The sequence below is a fragment of the Solea senegalensis genome, linkage group LG1, assembly GCF_019176455.1.
Source record: "Solea senegalensis isolate Sse05_10M linkage group LG1, IFAPA_SoseM_1, whole genome shotgun sequence".
Lineage (NCBI taxonomy): Eukaryota > Metazoa > Chordata > Actinopteri > Pleuronectiformes > Soleidae > Solea > Solea senegalensis.
The window spans coordinates 41,919,820-41,941,494 of record NC_058021.1 but is presented as its reverse complement, the minus strand read 5'-3'; the positions used below and the strand labels follow the sequence as shown (position 1 = coordinate 41,941,494).

At 39.8% G+C, this 21,675-nt stretch overlaps 1 protein-coding gene across 1 annotated transcript; it reads left to right on the top strand.

Annotated features, from left to right (window-relative positions):
• Positions 1–255: 255 nt before the first annotated feature.
• Positions 256–19,823, top strand: vapal (VAMP (vesicle-associated membrane protein)-associated protein A, like). Its single transcript, XM_044031900.1, has 6 exons — positions 256–433; positions 11,902–12,054; positions 12,963–13,066; positions 14,748–14,828; positions 17,530–17,715; positions 18,803–19,823. Exons 1-6 carry the CDS (start codon positions 376–378, stop codon positions 18,962–18,964), a joined length of 744 nt encoding a protein of 247 aa, XP_043887835.1. The 5' UTR covers positions 256–375; the 3' UTR covers positions 18,965–19,823.
• The last annotated feature ends 1,852 nt before the right edge of the window (positions 19,824–21,675 follow it).

Here is a 21,675-nt window from a genome sequence, read left to right as displayed (position 1 = left end):
ATTATGATTTGTTTTGTTTTCATTCTTAGACTTTCTGTAATATATGTGCTGTGTATAAAACCCAAATGTGTAACCTGACCTGAATGAAATCGATAAATGTCTGTTGATCCTCAAAGACTTCATGTAACTAGATTAGGATTCGTGTCATTTTTCTGACTAGTAACTAGTTTACTGTACGATAATCATATCAGTTGCTGGGCCACGAGGGCGCGCAGCAGCGTCATGCACGCGCGCGTTCCAGTATTAGTAGCCACACTAGTTCACACGCGGAGCTCAGTCAGCATTTGACTCAGCGGTGGCGTCAGGGGACCCACGGTTTCCACTTGTCAGCGACTCCCCGATACCGAAATCAAGTGCATCCCCTCCGCTACAGACATGTCGAAGTTGGATCAGATCCTCGTTCTTGACCCTCCCTCCGACCTCAGATTTAAAGGTAGGTGAATGAAACATTCCTGGACGGAGTTTCCCGTTTGAAACCATTTCACATTCCCTTCCAGAGGCTCATTTCGCCGCTAGCGAGCTGGCTAGCTAGCAGGCTAGCATTCACCGCCATTTTAAGTTAGCCCGAGACGAGGCGGGCCGCTGTAGCCTCGCACTATAGTGACGTGGATAAACCCGACACGGCGTGTGTGTAGACCGCTTGCCGGCCGTGACAACACCCGTAGAAGCGGCAGAGGAATGCGAGCCAGTGACCTGTGCTTGTAACTCGGAGTTCAAGTGAAAATGCAGTTTATTTGAACACCCAACACTTTGGCAGAAACAGGAGCTACTACCATGTTGCTCTTCGAGCGTCAGCATCGGCGAACTGCGCTTACTGCTCGTAACCCGGACGTTATACAGGAGGAAATCCACTTTTAAGCGTCTATGCCGACACACCTCTCCTGTGCATGTCGCCTTGTCAAGCGGCTGTGAGAGAGTCGTGGTTAGGGGAGACAAACTTGGCTAACGGATGCACAACTCTATCGGTGCTACCAGCAACATTTGGCTAACGCTGGTTGGTTTCTCCTTCCTGTCAGCGATAATCAAAATTATAAACGTGTCCCAGTCGACGCTGTTGTTTCCCTGAGCAAAAGAAAGCAAAGCAATCCACACACTGGATACCACCGATTGCATGACTTGCACAGATAACGTTCAGTCATGTGTCAGTAGCCTATTGGTTAACGTTAGCTAGGCTAGCTTGTTCTCTGGTCTTTTACTGCAGTCGTTATATTATATTACTGACTCCTTCTCTTGCCTTCGTGTATCATTAGCTCCTTGTTTTGCATTTAATAGACCTGTCAATCCTCGAATGCTTTGGTTTTAGTGTCATTTTGTGCTTCCATCCGTTGTCTATATTTGTATTTAAGTGACTTATGACCTGATTGTGGTACATAATTATGCTGATGTGTGATTGTTAGTGTTGTTGCAAGTATTGGTGTATAACGATTCAGAGAGAAAAAGAATTCTAGTTTTTCCTGTCAGATATTGCAATTGCAAAGTGATTTGTGACATAACTTTAAAGTCGAGTCTTAGTCAATATTCCCTGCTTAATAGTAGGGCTGCGACTAACGTTTATTTTCATAATCAATTCATTTGTTGATTATGTTCTTGATTAATTGAGCAAGTGTGTGTGTGTGTGCATATATATATATATATATATGTATGTATATGTATATATATGTATATATATGTATATGTATGTATGTATATATATATATATCTCATCAATTAATGGATTAATTGTTGTAGCCCTACTTAGTAGATGGAGTGTCTACCACATGACACCATAGCATCGTACATGTAACAGTCAAAAGTGGAAGAAATAAATTGCAGCATGTTAATAGCATTGTGTTAAATTGTAATGTTGGTGGGAAAACTGTTCGATGTTCAGACTAAGGTCTTTGCACACTGCATGTGTTGTGAATATATGGAACGAAAGTGCAGATAATTCAGATGGCAGTTACGATGCAAAGGGAAAAAATTGCATCATGGTCTGTGTGTGACCAGATCGGGCTTCACACAATGCAATTTCGCATTGTGAAAGTAAGCAGCCTGTGTGAATACTGCGTTGGTTGGACACGTTGGAAAAATATTTCTAACATGTGAATAACTTGCAAAAAGAACGCATCCAGTGTGCAAAGGCCTTTAGTGTTGTAGCCAAGACAACACCAGTCGAGACCAAGCAAAGTATGGGCTAGCTTTGATCACTGCATTAAAAACACCCAGTGTACTAGGATGGTATTATTGTTTGGATTATTTGATTTATTAATTTGGAATGCAGTCAGGCTGAGAATCTATACTTTTATTTTATTTTAGAGGAAAGATTTAGAGGTGCTTTAGTCCATCTCCTCTCTGTCTGCTGTCACATCCATAATTCTTTCGCTGAAGGGAGCAGTACCACAGCATGCTAGTGAATTATTTTAAGGAAATCAAACTTTGTAACAAACAATTTGGTGACATGTTAGCTCCTAGACGAACACATAGTTTGAGGTAAAAGAAAAGATAAAGGTTAGAGGCAGAAAATAAACAGATACCAGCTGCTGCAAAACACAGGAGATGAACACACAGCTTCACCTCGTCTTGGTGTTCATGAACCAAACTTTACTTTGTGTAGAGTGGGGTGGGCACAGGTAGCCATTTTAGCCGTAACTACTAAGGGTTACTTGCCCCTTGTGGTCTTACTGGACAAGAGTCTGAGACCGAGAACTTCAAAAAGAGATGTGGAGACCAAGAATGCTCTTGGTTACTACAAAACTGGTTGGTGGTATTGTCAAACGATCCCAGTACTTGAAACTTGTAATATAGCTATTGTTCATTTTGACCTAGAATTCTTCTCTGCATTTTTTTTATTTGTCCTAGTTGGTCATCTGCATTTCCCCTTGTCACTGAGACACTTGTAGTATTGTTGCTGAATGTACCAGTATCTTACCAAGTACCAAGAATCTCTGGACGTATTGTTTCGCTGATTCTAAGAGGCTGATTGTTAGTTAAGATTTAGTATGGGTGGGCTGTGGTTGTAGCTTGGACCTGACATGATTGTTAGAAAGGTCACTGGTTCAAATACCAGACTTGCAGGGGGATAGCTTAGGGTGGGGTATAGTCATTTAGATGTTTTAGTGATGAGGTATCCTAAGTGAAATTGCTTCACCTTCAACACTGTTACGTTCCATATAGGGCTGAATAAATATGTAAATAAGATTATTTTGAGAGAAATTGCGACGTGATTTGCAATATCAGAGGGAATGGTCACTTTTACATCATTATTCTAATTTTCATACAAAATGATTTATAATGATTATTGTCTTATATTTGTGTAGATCTGTGAGAAACAAAGATGTTCCCTTCACTCACTAGAATACAATATGTATGAGGCAAGACAATAATTCATGTAAAGTGATATTTTGACACATTTTGGCTATACCAAATATTGCACCACCTGCGATTTGAAAATAGCACTAGGTCGTAATGCGATTTTGATGACAACGAATTACAACATCGAACGCTAGACACACAATGAAGGACAACCAACAGGTCCTTTTTTTCCTGCTCAGTTTGTGGCCGTTTGTCTCAACAAGACGTCAAAAGCTTTATATGCGAATAGACAGCGGTCGTTGAAGAAACGGCTGTCACAAGGGAGTAATGTTTTTCTGGAGCTGTAAGGGCTGGTTATTAAGGTCCTATACCTGATGTAAATGCAAAACTTACCATACTGAACCAAACTGAATTTTTTCCCCTCCATGGAACATGGCGTTGGACGTTAGACAAAGACAATGATCTGTAGGTAGCCTTACAATATCCTACTAAATAAGTATGTCACTGAAGCACAACTAACCTGTTACTCAAACTAAATGTAATCTTGATTAGATGGCCATGATTAGGGTTAGGATCGTGTCTTACCTGTGGTCATCCCATGGCTATGTCCTTTACAATAGGGGCCTCCTCGCTCTGGTGAATCATGAGCCTATGGGAGTTCAGTTTGGGATGCAACCGTTCTTCGGGGGCCTCTGCTTGTGCTCCAACTATATGCTTCCTATTTTATGTCATTGTTTCTTTATTTAAGTACGTGAAGCACTTGGGGGTTGCTAAAATGACATGTAAAAGCACTTGGAGCAACAAGGGTTGTTTTTCAAATGTGATGTATAAACAAACGAAACCTTGACCTTGTAGATGTCTGGCTGCAGTAGTCAATTTAATCAATTTGTTTTGGATACATGGAATTTAGCCCGTGTACACTTTGCCCTCCTCGTTCTGATTTAAGAATTTGTACTCTCATTAGACTAGACTAGTTTTAATTACTGGCAGTCACACGGTTTAAATTTTCCTTCATCACATTAATCTCATACCTGACTGTGCACTGATTCTGGGCTTAATTTCAATTAAAATATAAATTATAATGGAGAAATGTAATAGAAACCTAAGGAATCTGTCCGTAGGATCATACTAGACTTGGTAATTGTTGACATTTTGAATTTTCTTTCAAGCATTATGCACTCAGTGATCGTCATGATATGAAGAAGTTGAATGAATTTCTAATATTACTTGCTCTCACACACAAAAACGTATATTACTGCTTTGTAGGAGCACACCTAGTGGGTTATGCTAGCAAGCTGTTGTACTACAGTCCTGATTTATCATTAACCCCTGTTTGATCCAGTGTGAAATTAAATGTAAGCTTGATCAAATCTGAACCACTAAATTTGACTTAATTGAACGGGAGATGATGAGACTTTTTGAACAGAAACACAGAGGGAAATCAAAGTGTTCTACTTTGCTTAGGTCTCCAAGAGGCAATATAAGGAGAAGGAAGATGACCACAGGTTCTCCAGAGCTAAATTGGTCTGTGTTTATCGGAGAGCTGGTCTGTTTTAGAACGCCTGCTGGGATTCCTCCAGCAAGCTACAGGGGCAGCCCTCCTTTCCTTGGCTGATATTTTTAGAACAGGACTGGCCTGGGGGGACCCTCTAACTCAGCACACATGGAACAAGATGAGAGAGACGGTGCCAACGCAGCCCGAGCAAAGGCAGCATCTCAGTGTTAGCAGTGGATGCAGGCTGTGTGGGTGTATCTGATGTGCACTGCTGCTCTTCAGTGTTTCACCTTTTTTTTTTTGAGTCATTTCACTGCTCACACTATGGGTTGAGCTGATGCACAATACCAACATTCACTGTCTATCACTGACCGCCATAAACCCCCGGTTTGTGACCCGGTCGGAATAAGGTCCTTTCTGCATGGAGTTTGCATGTTCTCCCCGTGTGCGTGGGTTTTCTCTGGTTTCCTCCCACAGTCCCCTAAATTGGATAGTCTAATGGTGTGTTTCCACTGGCTTGCCTCGCCTCGGCATAGTTGACCTGGTACTTTTTCAGTACCTGTTCTGGCGAGGATCCAAGCAAGTTGAGTAGGTAACTATGTGTGACGTCATCAGACTGCCGACCACTGATTGGTGCTGTCACAGGAAGAGACGTCCAACACAAGAATCAAGCTGAACAATGTCGAACGGTGGATCAGTTAAAATCACTTAAAGGGGACATATTATGCAAAATCAACTTTTTAACCATTTCAATACTTACCGCCCCTTTAAAAGCTCCACCTTAGCTCCACCTTGTCCCTGCGAGAGTGCAGGTGAGGGAGGAAGAGCGGTATTATATTAATAATATTAACGCGGAGGGACAAGTGTGCTGTTGGTGGCTGCACAGTGTTTTACAGAGGATTTTATATATGAAGCTAATGTGCCGGATAAAGTCAGCAAACGTGTGTTTGTGTGTTCGCACCACTTCACGTCAGACTGCGGCCAGTGGTCGCCGTATTTAGTCAGGGGACGGATTTCACCGTCGTACAGACACACACATTGTTAAGAAAAGGTCACATGGAGCTCATAACTGACCATTCTGATACGTCCTAATTAAAAATATTTGTTCAGTACGTCCTCCATGACCGGAGTCCTAAAAACGTGGGTTAATCTCGCACCATGCACTTCACCTCAGCTGCCATTTGCCATTCTTCTTGTAGGTCACTTGATGTCATCCTACAGTTGCTAAATTAGATATAAATGAGCTGATGGTCATCCGGGTCAGTGAGGAGTAATTTTTACCCTCTGCTGGTCTGTAGCTTTGTTGTCCTCAGTGTTTGCTGTTCTTAAGAACCTCCATCTTAGAAATTTCAATGATGGAAGCAATCTGACGCTCACTGCATTGCTCGGCCAGAATTACACCCTTCTTTCCCCCCCCTCAAAACCTGTCTTTTCAACATTTTTTAGCATGGTCAATGTTTTTTGTTTTTTTGTCCAAGTACTTTTGAGGTACTACTAACACTGTTTTTGCGGCTGGTCCTATTGCAAGAGGATAGTGATAACCACAGCAGTGTTTTTTATACATTTCCTCGTAAAATAAGATTTGGTTCAGGTGATCACCTAATCAGTACCTCACCAATTAGAATTATGTGTGCTTGTGTTGGAATTCAACAGAAACTGGAATGAAATGGCTGCCATACATGTAGATATGCTGCTGACCCTGATGAAAAATGAATTTATAAATAACAAAAAAAGTTATTAAAGTAGAATCAGAAATGAAATTAATAATCATGCGCGACAACTGTAATTAAAATGCTAAACTACCCTCTATAATGTGTGTGATACATTTAATAATGTGATAAATTCTAAAAAAAATATTTTTTACTGTTTATTCCAATAGTTTAACTAGAGCTGCAACTAATTAATTAATCTATCGGAGGCGATCAGTCACATACAGCGGCAGTTTAGGCAGCTCGCCGCTCACCGCTGGCGATCAGCGGTGCTGTCCCTACATGTCCCGGCACATTAGCTTCATATATAAAATCCTCTGTAAATACTGTGCTCCACTGTGCAGCCACCAACAGCAAACTGCATTTAGCAAAATCCGCTGACTCATTTTAATGCATGCACGCCGCATTCAGGGAGTCTTTATTGTTGAGGTCAGACATAATAATCACCCGCACATCTTGCACTCGCTTAACTTGTTACTCGTGGATTCAATTCTGCCAAAAAGGGCCACTTATCCTCTCAGGTAACCCACAGTGCTGTGTGAGTGAGAGGGGGAGTGGCTACAGTAGAGCGGTGAAAGCCACTGTGTGCTTCTTTAAATGATATATATAACGATATCTTTTGCATTACTCCAAACAACGTTAAACTTGGCACTGACCTTACTTGTTCCCGTAGTGATACACCTGTCTTGAAATCAGTCGGACCATCGGTTTGAGAGATATGCGAATAACAGACCGACACACACAGACCGACACACACAGACCGACACACACAGACAGACGTTCCTGTAATTTATAGATAGAAGTCGGCCACATCGCTGGACGTGTGGACCGCAAACAAAATCACCATCCTCTCCATGTAGGTAGAAGTTGGCATAACACAAGTAGCCTCCAGTCCCATTCTGTATAAACACACAAATCCTATGCGATAGGCTTATTGTTGGCAGATGATATAGCAGTCTCAGAAAACAATTTTCTTAACAATCTTCATACACATTTGTAATATTAACCAGGTATGACTATGACAGAAAGAATCTTGTATTGTTTACACTAACGCGTTGGAAGCAGAGGTCGTTGATGGTAATATCATATGTAACACAAGCAGCTTTGTCAAACAACGGTTAAACAATGCCACAGTCATCAAAATTCCTCATGGGGGGAGCCTTCTCCAATCTGGTCATGCGTTGCTGCTTATTTTTTTGAGCAATGGTTTTGAAGGAATGTTGAATGTAGGCTTTGTGAACTAGAAGTGCATTTTTACATGACGATATTGTGAAGCGGTTAAAATATTGAGCTAATCATTATGGTAGTTATTTTAAGACTTTTCATATTAGTCCCACAGTTCAGGGCACAGGCTACATCTGATAATTTTGTATATAAACCTTTTATTAAGTATGATATAAATCAAGAAATTGCTTGAATGACACATTTAACTAGACTGAACATTCCAGAAAATGTCAAATTTTCAGATGAATGAAAGATGATTTGATTTATTATGGAGGTTTAAATCCTGCACATTTCTCCCTCTCTGTCCAGTTGCCTGCAGTAATGACCACAAGTCTTAAAGGTCACATAGACCGGAAGCTCCAATTAACGCTGTGTTTGTGTGTGTACCTGCGTCATGACCTCGTTTATGAAACCCTAAAGTTTCAGAGCAAACCGTTCAGCCACTGCTGAGAAAATAGGGTTTTATTGTTTTCCTGAGCTCTGCGAAGCGGATCGGCACTTCCGTAATTTGATGTTGTCGTCATCAGAAATCCTCACCACTCCTCTCGCCACCGTAGCGCCTCCTGGTGCGGCACTAGTCCGGGCACATCCGGTTGCGTACATTCAACCGCAGAAGAAGAACTACTCTCGTTGTAGCTGCTGAGATGCAGAGCATCCACCGTGCCAGAGGGGGAGCTGTGTATCTGAGAGCTGGCCTACCAATTACGTCACTTCCAGGTACCTGGCCAATCACAGGACAGTGGGAAAGCTCTCGTTGACTGGCCAATCACAACACAGTCCACGTTCCGGGGGTGTGATTTTGCTCTGAAACAGCGCGGCTGACGAGAGCGTCAGTGAGGAGATATTTTGATCGGCTCGTTTGCAGCGATTAGGAGGTTTATAGGAGGTTTGTAAGTAGACCTCCATAACTAACATATGTGTGATACAAGCATTCGATGTCACCTTTAATTAACATCCATGAAAATGAAGTCGGCTTAAGTCACATTCGACCCGATATTAGGATCCTATCACAAGTGGCAGCACTACACGTGTCCTAAATGTGTATTCAGTGTTTCTATTCCATCCGAGCAAAACTCCAAGGTCAACTAAAACGGCATGAAATGACATTCTTTTACATTTGTGAACATAAGCCCAACCTCGGGACGCATTGAAGTCGCCATCTAATCGGCTGCCATCCTCTGAGCCTCTACATCTTCACAGGCAACCAAAGGTTTACTTCAATTGAAGAGCAGATGTGGCAAAAATATTAAAACTGAACACATCATTTATTTTGTCTCATTTCATAGTAGAGCTGCATTTAATCCAACCTCTTAACTTTCTTTTCTCTCTCTACCTGCATGAGGGTGGGTGTGTGCCCATGTTGAGTCACAAGTTATGTAGTAGGCTAAATTTAATTTAAATTTAATACCGTCACTGTGAATAATTATAGTAATCTAATACATTATTTAGAAAATCACTCTGACCATCTTTTATCCCCCAATTTATAATTGAATTGCCAGATGCCAAAAAATTGACTGTTTTGTGTATCTGTCTGATATCTAGTGTATCAGACATTGTATCTTTTGGTAACGGTTATTGTTAAACATCTGTTATAGGGATGCTCAATATTGGACTTTTTGCTGATATCAGATATCAGGGGTGCTTGGGCTGATAACGATATGTTTTTCCCTGCACCCAAATGCAGGGGTAATTTTGTGTCTTCCTTGTTAAATATTTTTCTTCATGTCGCAGCAGATGAAAATATACATTTTCTTAATTGTGTAAGGTAAATAAACAACAAATAATAGTTGGTGAGGACTAGAGGTTAAACAATTACTCTATTGATCAATTACTAAATTAATCGTCAACTATTTTGATAATCAAATAAACGGTTTGAAGCTTTTTTCATTAGTAAAACAAGATTTCTGATTGTTTCAGCTTCTTTAATGTGAATATATTCTTTATTTCTTTACTCTGGATAACAAAAAAATCATTAAAAGTGAATTTTGGTTTGTGGACAAAACAAGACATTTGAGAACATCATTTCCAGGTTTGACAAAGACTGATCAACATTTTTTAAGGGTTAGGGGAAAATCAGTTAGGGGCATAGGGACAGTTTTTTTTTTCTTTGACATTTATGGACCAAATGATTACGCGATTAATCGTGAAAATAATCAACAGATAAATTGATTATGAAAATAATCGTTAGTTGCAGCTCCAGTATGGACGCAAGTAAAGTCAAGGAGGTAGTGACCTATTTAGCCTTCTGCTTTTGTCAGTGGTCATATCGGGGTTCTTTGATGTGTTTGCGGATATCTGATATCTCTACATTGTTGGGTTTAAATTAGGGATGACCATGATACCACTTTTTTGTGTGTAATACCGATATCACAAACATGAGTATCCACTGATATCGGTCTGATACAGTCATTTTCGGACTTTTAATGTGAAGCTGCTGACAACACATTTGTGCTAGCCATTTGAAAGACCTCATTCTCCAACTGTGTAACAAGTAAACAGACTGAAAGTGAGTTATCGTATCTCATCCTTGAAATAAATACTCGAATGACCGTTGACAAAATGCTGTTTGCAGGTAAAATCAGTAGACCTTGCCATGGCACACATGCTGTGATATTAGCTAACCCTGCATCATGGGACATGTTTTTTCCATGCTAATTGTGATGATCCAGTTTGGGGTATCTCTGATTTAGCGTCAAGTTGTTCTCCACATGACATGACCCATCAAAGTTGGATGTGCTGACCATGGTTAAGGACATAATATGAAGCCAGCTCTGTCACAAGATGGCGAGCTAACTATTGAACTCCTGATTTTTGACATGAGTAGGACAGGACAGTGATTTATTTTTTTTAATATGAACATGAGACATCATTATGGAATTAGCGACCTGTAGAAAAACCTAAACGATTCAGGTAATTTGGTCTGTTGCTTCTGTAGACAGCTGAAATTAGTTGGTGGAGTTGTAGAGAATCTCCATGAATGTTTCATGCTAAATCTTGCATTTATCCAAAGTAATATCCTTCCATCATTTTTTTATTTCGAAAAAGATAACACTTTTATCTCCTTTTTTACAAAGTTTTCTTAAGCTAAGAATTATTTCTCTGACTAAAAAGTGGTTCAAAAACTTTCAGTCACTTAATTCCGAACCATAAAACCTTTAGCTATTGAAAGATTATAATTGAATCAAAAAGCAGGGTCATTTTTACATGGGCTGTTGCTTCTTCATCTATCCATTTAGACCGAATATTTACTTTAAAATGTTCCTGGAATCAAGCTCGAAGTAACGGATTCTTTTATTCAATTTGTACTCTTAATCATGTCGGCCAAATTGAGTTTCAGTGTGACGGTGTTTTTCAACTAATCTTTTTAGTTCTTGTTTGAACCACAGCATCAAATACAGGCCTGTGTGTTTCCCACAGATGAAGCGTGTCATTCAAGACAGTAGCTATCTGTCCTTTTTCGCTTCTAAGCCATTTTACTGATATTATTTTCATGTCAGTCTGTTAGCAGGATTGCTTAAGGATTATTAAATCCATTTTTTATTAGATATTTTGTGTGTGTACCAAGGAAGAAAAATGTGATTGTTGGAGCAGAATAAAGGGTTGGATGCAAGACGGCTAACTTTTAAGAAAACTTAATGGGTCCAACCCTTTTTTTGTGGACTAGAAGACTAGAAGAACATTACATTAAAAGACGTGGGTGCTGGAATACATGGCCGTTTCGGATCACTTACAAAATTATTTTGGTTATTTAATCATTTCAAACACGATCTGAACAACTTTCTTAATTAACTTAAAGTAACAAAACACTATTATGTGTGTTGGCATACATTATTGATACTCTGGGATTCCGCTGAATGCGTAGCCATCACACAGCACCTCTGTCAGAGCATCGTGTACAGGCTTGGTCATTCTTCTACACTTTCTGACATTTTTATCAAGAAAATAATCAACAAATGATTGAATGAATGAAATAACTCAAAAAAATCCAATCTCATTTGATGGGAAGAAAAAGAGATGACATATGAATGATGTGTGAGTTTCACCCTGGATAAAAACAGAAAGATTATTTGACGTATTTCTTTTTTTACAGCTTGACTGGCTGATGGAGGCGTCACACATAGTAGTAATTCCAGTTTCTTGTAAAAGAAGAGTGTAATAATCTGCTTATCTTCTGTCCATCAGGTCCTTTTACAGACGTCGTAACAACCAACCTCAAACTGAAGAATCCCTCTGACAGAAGAGTATGTTTTAAGGTTAAGACGACTGCGCCACGCAGGTACTGTGTGCGACCAAACAGTGGCGTCATTGATCCCGGAGCAACTGTTAACATCTCTGGTAAGTTTTCCAAAAGACTTCTGAAACAAAATGATAAAAGCAACAAAACAATGTTGATGCAAGAGTTGTAATGGCAAAATAAGGCTGTGTGTTACGTTGAAACTAAACTAGACTTTGTTTTTGATGTCATGTACTCATCAGAAAAATGTTCTCAATGTCAGCAAAAACTATTTCATCAATTTATGTCACATTATAAATCAAATCAATATTTCTGTACGACTGGACGATATGGCTTATAAGTTATGAGTGACAATACAAAATGTCTGTAAATGTATATCTGTATATCTCTCTAAATATCTGGCGATGAAACTTAATTGATTACTAAATTAATCGACAACTATTTTGATCATCGATTAATCGCTTTAAAGCTTTTTTCATGATTAAAACAAGATTACGGTTTTCTGTTTTAAAGACCAAACAATCGATTTATAGAGAAAATAATCGACAGATTAATCGATTATGAAAATAATTGTTAGTTGCAGCTCTAAAAATATTTATGGTTTATGATCTGTATTACATGATTTTGAAAAATACAGTTGTTAACTTTAATTTCTGAAAGTACCTGGTTTATTTCTTTGGCTTTTTAAATGTGAAATGAAGGATATTTATGTGAGTTAGAAACAATGAAACTGTCTATAAATATGGTCAAATTCTGCTATAACACAAGTAATTAGGCTTAAAAGTAGGAAGAGTTATTTTTCGAAATATCGATTGTATCTATCGATTTTTTGGAATTTTTATATTTTTTAAAGGAAAAGTAATTACAGGTACCTTATCACAATATGACGATGTAGCACATATATTTGAGTTTGCACTGTATACTTTTATCTGTAAAGTAAATGAAAAAATAGGGGATGTTTTTTGGATGTTTTGGCCCAAATGTGTTAACATGTTTGTTTCATTCACAGTCATGCTGCAGCCCTTTGACTATGACCCCAACGAGAAAAGTAAACATAAATTTATGGTGCAGACGATTTTTGCTCCACCAAATGTTTCTGACATGGATGCTTTGGTAAGTTTTTTTTTTTTTTGTTTTGTTTGAAAGTCATTTTATAAAAATGTGCTACAAAAGTGCACCGTCGTTCATTGTCACAGTTGACATGCAAAAATATTTCCTGCGTCTAAACACTGTTCACCACAGTTGACTGTAAATGATGGGCACTTGTATTGTGTATTTTATTTACTAGTTTGGAATATGAATTTTCAAACATAATTTTGTATAAATTACCTTTTACCTTAAATTAACTTTTTCCATTTGGCAGATTACACAAACTGACATCTTAAAAATGGTTATAGATGATTGTGTTTGCTGAAAAAGTAGTAATGCACTAATGGAGTGAGTTTTATATCGTTATGCTGAGTAACATAAACATAAGACTGTGAAAGCATGTAGTCAAATGTATGTAAAATGTCCACCAGAGGTCAGCAAAGGCTCAGTCAGTGTGTAGCTTTGCTCATGAAGTGGCTCGTCAATGAGGGAGAGAACGCAAGGAATTTTAGAGGAACAACATGTTGACCGGTCCTTATAATAACCTGAAATCCAACATTTTATACAGATAAATAAATAAATAAATTCCATGGCATTAACTTATCCATTTATAGTTCTGCATTATACTTAACAACACAGGATATTCTCTTGATTTGATCATATTCTATATGAGCACTTTTAGTTCCAAACTTGTTTATAATGGTAAGTAATGGGACAATGTATCGGTCATCTTGATTATAATACTTACGATAAGGTAATGGTGAATTTTTGTTATCATGATAATTGTGGATGGAGTAAAACCTAAATCTTTAACGTGAGTAACTTGAGGATCCTGTCTTACTCAACAGCATAGAGTCCTTGTGATTTATGTGCCACAATGGGGGAGCTGTGTCGTTCATCATGAAATTATGGTCTAATTAAATGTATCCTCACTGCAATGTTTCTGACCACCACAAGTACGGAAGGAAAGCAATACCAGTTATCGACTTTTTATTTACTGTTTTTCTACTGCTTTATCCTTGTGGGGGCGCTGTGCCAATCTCAGCTAACATACGGCGACAGGCGGGGTCACACAGATCACCAGTCCATCGCAGGGCCAAACATAGAGACAAACATTCACTCTCACATTCACACCTATGGGTCAATTTAGAGTGACCAATTGACCTAATCCCTATATTGCATGTTTTTGGACTGTGGGAAGAAGCCAGAGAACCTGGTGAAAACCCAACCCAACACACACACACACACACACACACACACACACACACACACAGAGAGAACATGCAAACCCCATGCAGACCGTGTGGCCCCTGCAATGGCTGCTTTTTTTTGTCATCACAATAATATTATGAATCACAATTATTTTGGTCAGGATAATTAAATCATCCTATGTCTAATCATGGTGTTTATAAAATTACAAAACACATTTTCTTTGGAGTTGAAGACTTAATGACTCCATGGAAAATTGTGTCTGTGTTGACCTTGTAGACCTTTTTTAAACAGTGTGTGGCTGTGTTGCATAGGAAAACATGTCTGAGGTTATAACTGTTTTTTAAACTCGGCTGTGCGTGAATTCCTACAGATTCAACTCTGCATTGAATGTGAATATAAAATAGCTTGAAGTGTGTGTGTGTGTGTGTGGAAGGATTCCAGCTGCTAGCAGTTTAACTTGATGAATAACATGCCCATTTTTCATCTCCACTAGTGGAAAGATGCAAAACCTGATGATCTCATGGATTCCAAGCTGAGATGTGTCTTCGAGCTGCCTTCTGAAAATGATAAAGTGGTAAGTTGTGCTGCTGCTGCACATAAAGAAAGGCTTATTTCCACAAAACCTTCATAATTTTGTCCATGGACTCCATGAAAATCGCTACAAAAGGTTATTTTTTCACTGAGGAAAAAAAAAAAACAGTAGAAAAAGCCATTGCTATAATGTGAAATTAGTGGAAAAGTGCAGCACCAGTGGAAAAGTAAGCCACGGTCTCATGTTAAAAACCAAACATCCAGCAGTTTCTTGTTTTTCATGGACTACTTCTTTCATTGACCTTTTTCAACAGATAATCAACAGTTTCTGATTGAAATGTTGAGTTTCTCTGCATGCATCTTGTTCTAGTCACGCACAAGAGCCACAGCTGGTGGAAACTCTTTGCATTGCTTATTGTTTTAATGATCTTGTGTATCAACCTGTGACATCAAGCCCAAGTGTAAGTAAACAGTTCCTTCAGTCTCTGAAATCAATGAATATTTCACTATATTACACAAATATTAAAAAAAGCAAAGTTATTCTATATCTACCATGTTTGATGAATCTAGCTCACAGTGAGCATGTATATGGACTCTTGAGTGTAATCTAGATTTGGAGATCCAGTGCTGACTCTGCTGAGCCGATACAGTGTGGATGTGTGGTCGGTTTTGGCACCTGCAGCATGTAATCTGTAATCTGTAACATGTAAAGCCATTTGTCGAGACGTTAACGTTCTTTATTTCTAAAGTGCTTTTCTTGTCTTGGTGACCACATTCATGCACACATTCACACAGTGCATGTGATCACACAGCTTTCATACTAGTGGTGGGAATCTTTTGGTTGACAAGAACAAGAACGGTTCTTAAACGGTTCTAGAGTGAGAATATCATTGCATGTTAAGACTGCACTCGGTATTGTTTGAGCATTTAGAGCATGTCAACTTTTGTCCTGAACCGGCTCTTTACTCTCCCTCACTCTAACATTCACACTGTCACTCTCTGAACAGTCAGCTCACAGTCAGCCCCTGCCTGCTTTACTCATGCCGTGCCTCACACACTAGGATGCACGGATCCACTTGTTTTTCTTTGTTGGTTCACAGATGAACACTATCTGGTGAGAATTCTTGTATTTTTGAATACAGCGCAAACAATAATGTTAATGCATTCATTTTAAAACCCAGTGTATTATAGATCCATCATTAAATACTTCCATTGACATTTATTATTATTACAAAATAGAACAACATTTTTCATTGGCCATTTTGAACTTGGTGATTTGTTTGTTTCTTAAATGAACAAATTATGAAAAGTTGTCAAAAGGTTTCGCAGATTCAAAGGGGCGTGGCCACGGCAACCAATGGAGTTTTGGCAAATTTTGACCATCTGCAACAAAACATGAAGCGTGCTATAATCTGCTCCAAACATGTGAGACCAAAGACCCGCCCTGAACACATGTGTCAGCCATTACCTCCACACAGGAAGTAGGAGTGCAAAGTCTGTGCAAATGCAGATGAACCTGACATTTAAGCAGAGATTAACAATCTGGACAAATCTCCTCCGTTTTACAAAGAAAGATAGAAACTAGAATGAATCTGAAAATGTTTGCAGTATAGTTTACTGTTACACTTGCTGTTTGTTTATTTGAGAACCTTCACATTCACCTTTTTAAGTTTTGTTTGTAGGAGAGTATTGTTACATAATATGGATTCAGTGTTGAGTATTTTGTAACAAGTCTCACCTGTTTTTATTTATAACACATTCTTTGTGACAGTGTTAAGTCTGAACTTAACAGTAAACACAAAGCTCGTCCATAAATAAAACAATTTCATTTTGTACTGAAAATGTACAAACTGTGACTGTTGTCTACTGTTAATCATTGTGAGAGAATGGTGCTCCACCACTGTCACCTGTAAGCACAACTGTCAGGAGCAACTTGGGCTTAAATGTCTTGCCCAAGGACACATTGGCATGTTGACTGTTGGACCTGGGAATCGAACCCTTCCAGTTGAAAGACAACTCTCTCTACCACTCAACCACTGTCACCCCATGACAAAATGTGATTCTGTGATGTTTCGTGTCAAGAGAAGGAAAAAAAAAAGTCGGCATTGCGATTTAAATAAACGTACTCGCACACTTCACAGTCAGCTGGGACCACCCACGACGACGACGACGACGAGGGGTACTTCACTGACCTGTGCAATATCCAAGTATTCACAACGTTACTCGGACTGAGTCATCTTCCAACATTTAAGGATTGTATTCTAAAGTGGAATACCTTTAAAAAGTGCTGCTATCTTTTCCTGTGCTGTTTGGAGAAAGCGTCAGCATCATTCTGTGTTAAAGGTGTTGCCTAGCAACCGTTCTCTTTACTTTTGACTGAATAATGTTTGCTGTGTCACTTAATGTCTATTTTAGTCGCATGTGATTTAATGAGCTTTAATGTTCACGACAGTGGTTGTATTTTCACAACAAAGCCCCTCATTTCCCCATGACGTGGTTTAGTCTGCCCTACATGACAAAGCCACGTCAGACATGACTTGTGGAGCATTTCCTTCCTGGGCTGTTTGATCTCTGGACAATGGTGCCTTTCTCTGGCTGAGTCCCTCGTCTAGAGGCTAACCTCACTCTTTGGATCGGGACATACTGGATTTCACATCATTGTTTTTTTTCTCTCTCTGTCTCTGTCTCTCTGTCTCTCTCTCTGTCTCTGTCTCTCTGTCTCTCTCGTCTCTCTCGTCTGGCAGAGTGACGTGGAGGCGACTAAAGTGGCCCCGGTGATGAACTCTGCAAAGGCCGATCCAACAGCGGCCACAGTGACCGGTGCTGGCGCTGTCCAGCAGGACGACACGGAGATGAAGAAAGTGCAGGACAAGTGCAAGAGGCTGCAGTCTGAGATGAGCAAGCTGGTCGAGGAGAACCGACAACTAAAGGTCACAACTTTTATCATTTACACACTTATTCAGGTTCAAACCACTATTACAGCAAAATAACATGAGTGACACGACCGTGGCTGCTTTACATTCTAAATGTATCCGTATATGTTCGTCGACCCAATCCTTTTCCATTCTAGAGTTCTAGCACTACTAAAGTAAGCTGAGTCAATACTAAAATGTGACGTCAACACACTGCTGGACACTGATTGGTCAGTCATGGGTGTGACGTCCGACATTCCAGTGTTTGTCGTTTTTAAAACACGCAGCTGCGCTGTGGCGACCCCGCCCGCCTTGCAGTGGTACTAGGACGTGTCTGATGACAGTCAAGTAGTGCTAGAACTGCATCATGGAAAAAAAAACGCTCATTTTCACCTAAAAGGACTCGTTTTCAAAAGCTCGATTTAGAAGTATACGTAACAAGTTATCTGTGTGCGCCTTCTGTTGATTGGTCGTTAGAGAATTATCACTTGAAGGTGATAAGTGATGTAGCTACAGGAGCAGTGCTGACTGTATGAAGCTGCTCTGTGGAAACACGTAGAAAGTGGGATATGTGAACCTTAGCTTGTAAACTGATTAGTGAATAAATGATTAAATAATTCTTTATTGGACAAGATAATGGGTCAGGAAATATTTGTGTTCTATATATATCATGACATGAGACGATATCTGTGATGACTTCTCCTGGTTTTAAAGGCTGTTGCATTGATCATTTATTATATTGAAAAAGTAAATAACACTTTCATTGTAAGCCTAATGATTTGTGTTCTAACAGAATTTGACCAGATTTATTGTCATTGTTTCTAACACAGAATTATCCTTCATTTTGACATTAAAAAGCCAAATGCCTGAGTGTCAGTGACAAACATTAGTATTGGGTTTAAAAATGAATATAAACTTGCTTTCATTGCATTAGTCGTTTTTGTTATTGTGACCATTTTTCATTTTCTGCAAATAAATGCTCTAAATGACGGAGAAATGTTCTCATTAGTTCATAAAACAATACTCACATATATATATTTGTATTAGTGTTAGTTTTTTAGTGCGTTCTATTGAGTAAATGTGTTGTTGCGTGTGTGTGTTACAGGACGACGGGATTAGAATGAGAAAGGTTCCGCGCTCAGACCACATGACGACAAACTCCACCAGCCTCCTCGGCCGAGAAGCCACCACCGCGTCCCTGCCCTCCCTCCTCGTTGTCATAGCAGCCATCTTCATCGGGTTCTTCTTAGGGAAGTTCATCTTGTAGACTGGGAGACGCATGCCAGTCGTATCAACTCACCCACCGAACCCACCCACCCACCCACCCACTCACCCCCGGCTCCGGAATCCAAAAATAACCCAAGAAGTCTTTCTGTTGACTTTGCCATATCATTGGTAGTGTGGGCAGTGAACACATCGTACAGCATCATTTGAAGGCGTTGTCTTTTTACAAATCTCTCACACGGTTAGTACACACACACACACACACACACACACACACACACACGCGCACACACACACACAGTTGAGAAAAGAAAGGCAACAAAAACTTTTTTTTTTTTCTGTTCACGTTTTTTTGAAGGCTGGAATAAACAGGTGATGTGGTGGGACATCAAAGATACATGTATAATATCAGTCAACATGGAAAATGCACCTAGACTACATGCACTACCAAGAGCAGTCAAAAGATTGGATTATTGTTTTCTTCATTTCTCTCTGTTTTTAATAGGAATTGAATGGAATGTTAGGTGTCTTGTAAATGTTGTTTTAAAAATCCTTTTAAACAAAAAAGAAAAGGAAAGAACTTCCATCACAGTGACCTTGCTACCTGTTGCTGGATCGCCTCCAAAGTCACATGGTTTCTGTTTGTAATTTCTACTTCTAGTCTTGGAATGTTCAGGTCCAGCTTGGATCTAGGTGCCTCCTAATACAGTTCTGTCCTTTTTCCGCACAACACCGATGCAGACTTTATATTATTACCATTGTTATTATTATTATTATTATTATTATAATATAAAGATATATTCCTTCAAAGGCAAATATTGACTGAAAAAAGGTCTCATTCTTAAAATCCTGTTCATGGTATTAAGCATTGAAGAAATAAAAATGAAAAAATGTGCTTTTGACAGCTGTCTTTTCCTGCATCTCGCTTCCATACACATGTGAATGATTTAACCCTTAGTGCTCACACATGCAGGTACATCTGTGGGAATAATGCACCACTGAGTTTATACTTCACATCTTCAGGCTGTAGAAAAATGTCTTTCTTTGTTTTGTTCACAAAAACAAACCAAGAAAACTTTCACATGTGATGTGTCTCCAAATTTGACAAAATTCAATTTGACTACGTTTTGCTCAGGTGTATTTATATAGTTGGTAAAAATTAAAGAAAAAATATAATGCACATAACCTCTGTATGATACTTTCAATATAATAATGCACAAAATCTCTGTTCTGAGGGTTAAAGTGCAGCAAAAGGTGCAAATCTTCCGTTTAGTGTAAACTATTGATTTTCAGTGTTTTTCAACAACTCAAACACTAAGACGACACCAACATGCATTATTGTTTAGCATGAATAAAACTCTTCCACCTTCATGTGTAAACCAGACACTTCTATCAAAGTTACATTGAACCATTCAACAAGTGTGTTTTTTTCAGATAATTATGACTTTTAATCAATATTTGACAAATAATCACAGATAATGTCGGAAATAATGGTTTTGTTAAAAACTGACCAAAATCCGTGCCACGTCGTCCCCCTCCATTTTAACTGCACACTAAATACCAACATATCTCACACACACGCACGCACGCACGCACACACACACGCACGCACACGCAAGCACACAGCACCAAATCCTTCCCTGGCGGGGGGCGGTGGTGAGTGGCTCTCCCGGGTGCCTCACTCCTGCACACCCCTCGGCCGTGTTGGGGCTGGTGACGTGGGGGCGTTGCTGGACTGATCCCATACACTCGGTCTGGGGGGGGCGGGGCGGAGCACCTTGGGGTCAGGCGTGATGAGTCCTTGGACCTCTGGCCCCGCCTCTGCCCTGGACCAGGCTTGAGGGTCTGCCTGCCTTCCGTCTCTGGAGGCCCCTTTGGTTTGGCTTTGGGGCCCTGTGTGGGCCTCCGCCTGTCTCTCCTTGGGATGGAGGGACAGTGGTGGGCGGTGGGGGTGGCTTTGGTGGGCTCTGGCCGTGCCTCCTCGGGGGGGCGGTGGGTGGGCTAGTGGCTGTGGGTCTGTCCTGCGCTGTACAGCTGCTGGGCACCCAGGGCGCCTGGATCTTTATTGGCCCGCTGCCGGAGTTTAGCCGGGCATTAGCTCAGTTCCCCACCCAGACTTAGGGTTGGGGTTACTTACTTACCCTTACCACATCTAAGGACAATCCCTGGACAAGCCTGGACACTCTCTCTTAATGTGGTTGTTAACGATTACTCTGTGTGCGCTAGATCATTTCAACTGTTATTAACACACTAATGTTGTTTATGTTCTGTCTCTTTTATATCATTTCAATTGTTCAATGTTACTAACCCATACACTATTATTGATAGATGTCTAATTGCTTCCAGTAATGAAGGTGGACATTTATTGTCCGTCCAGTCGTCACGTCTCTAATAACAATCCAAGTGTTTGCTCTGAGCCTCCAGAATTGCTATTAGAGCCGCGGCCATGTTGACTTTTTGCACCTGGAGTTTCGAGTCGTCACCTGCAACCAGCTGCTGTAGTTTATCATCAATTTAAAAATAATTATTAGTGTGAGGCAACGGTGCTAGCCACTTTACCACCATGTGACCCTGAATGGTAACCTCATTTAACATCTGAGAAAAAATGTTTCCTGATATTCTGTAAATCTTCCAGTGGAGTCGCCCCCTGGTGGCTTGTCTATTATGTTCACTTGTAGATTGACTTCACTGAGGACCTGAGAGGAATATTATTATTTTTTTTTTTATAAAAGGGCTTCCATGTAAAACTCCCCA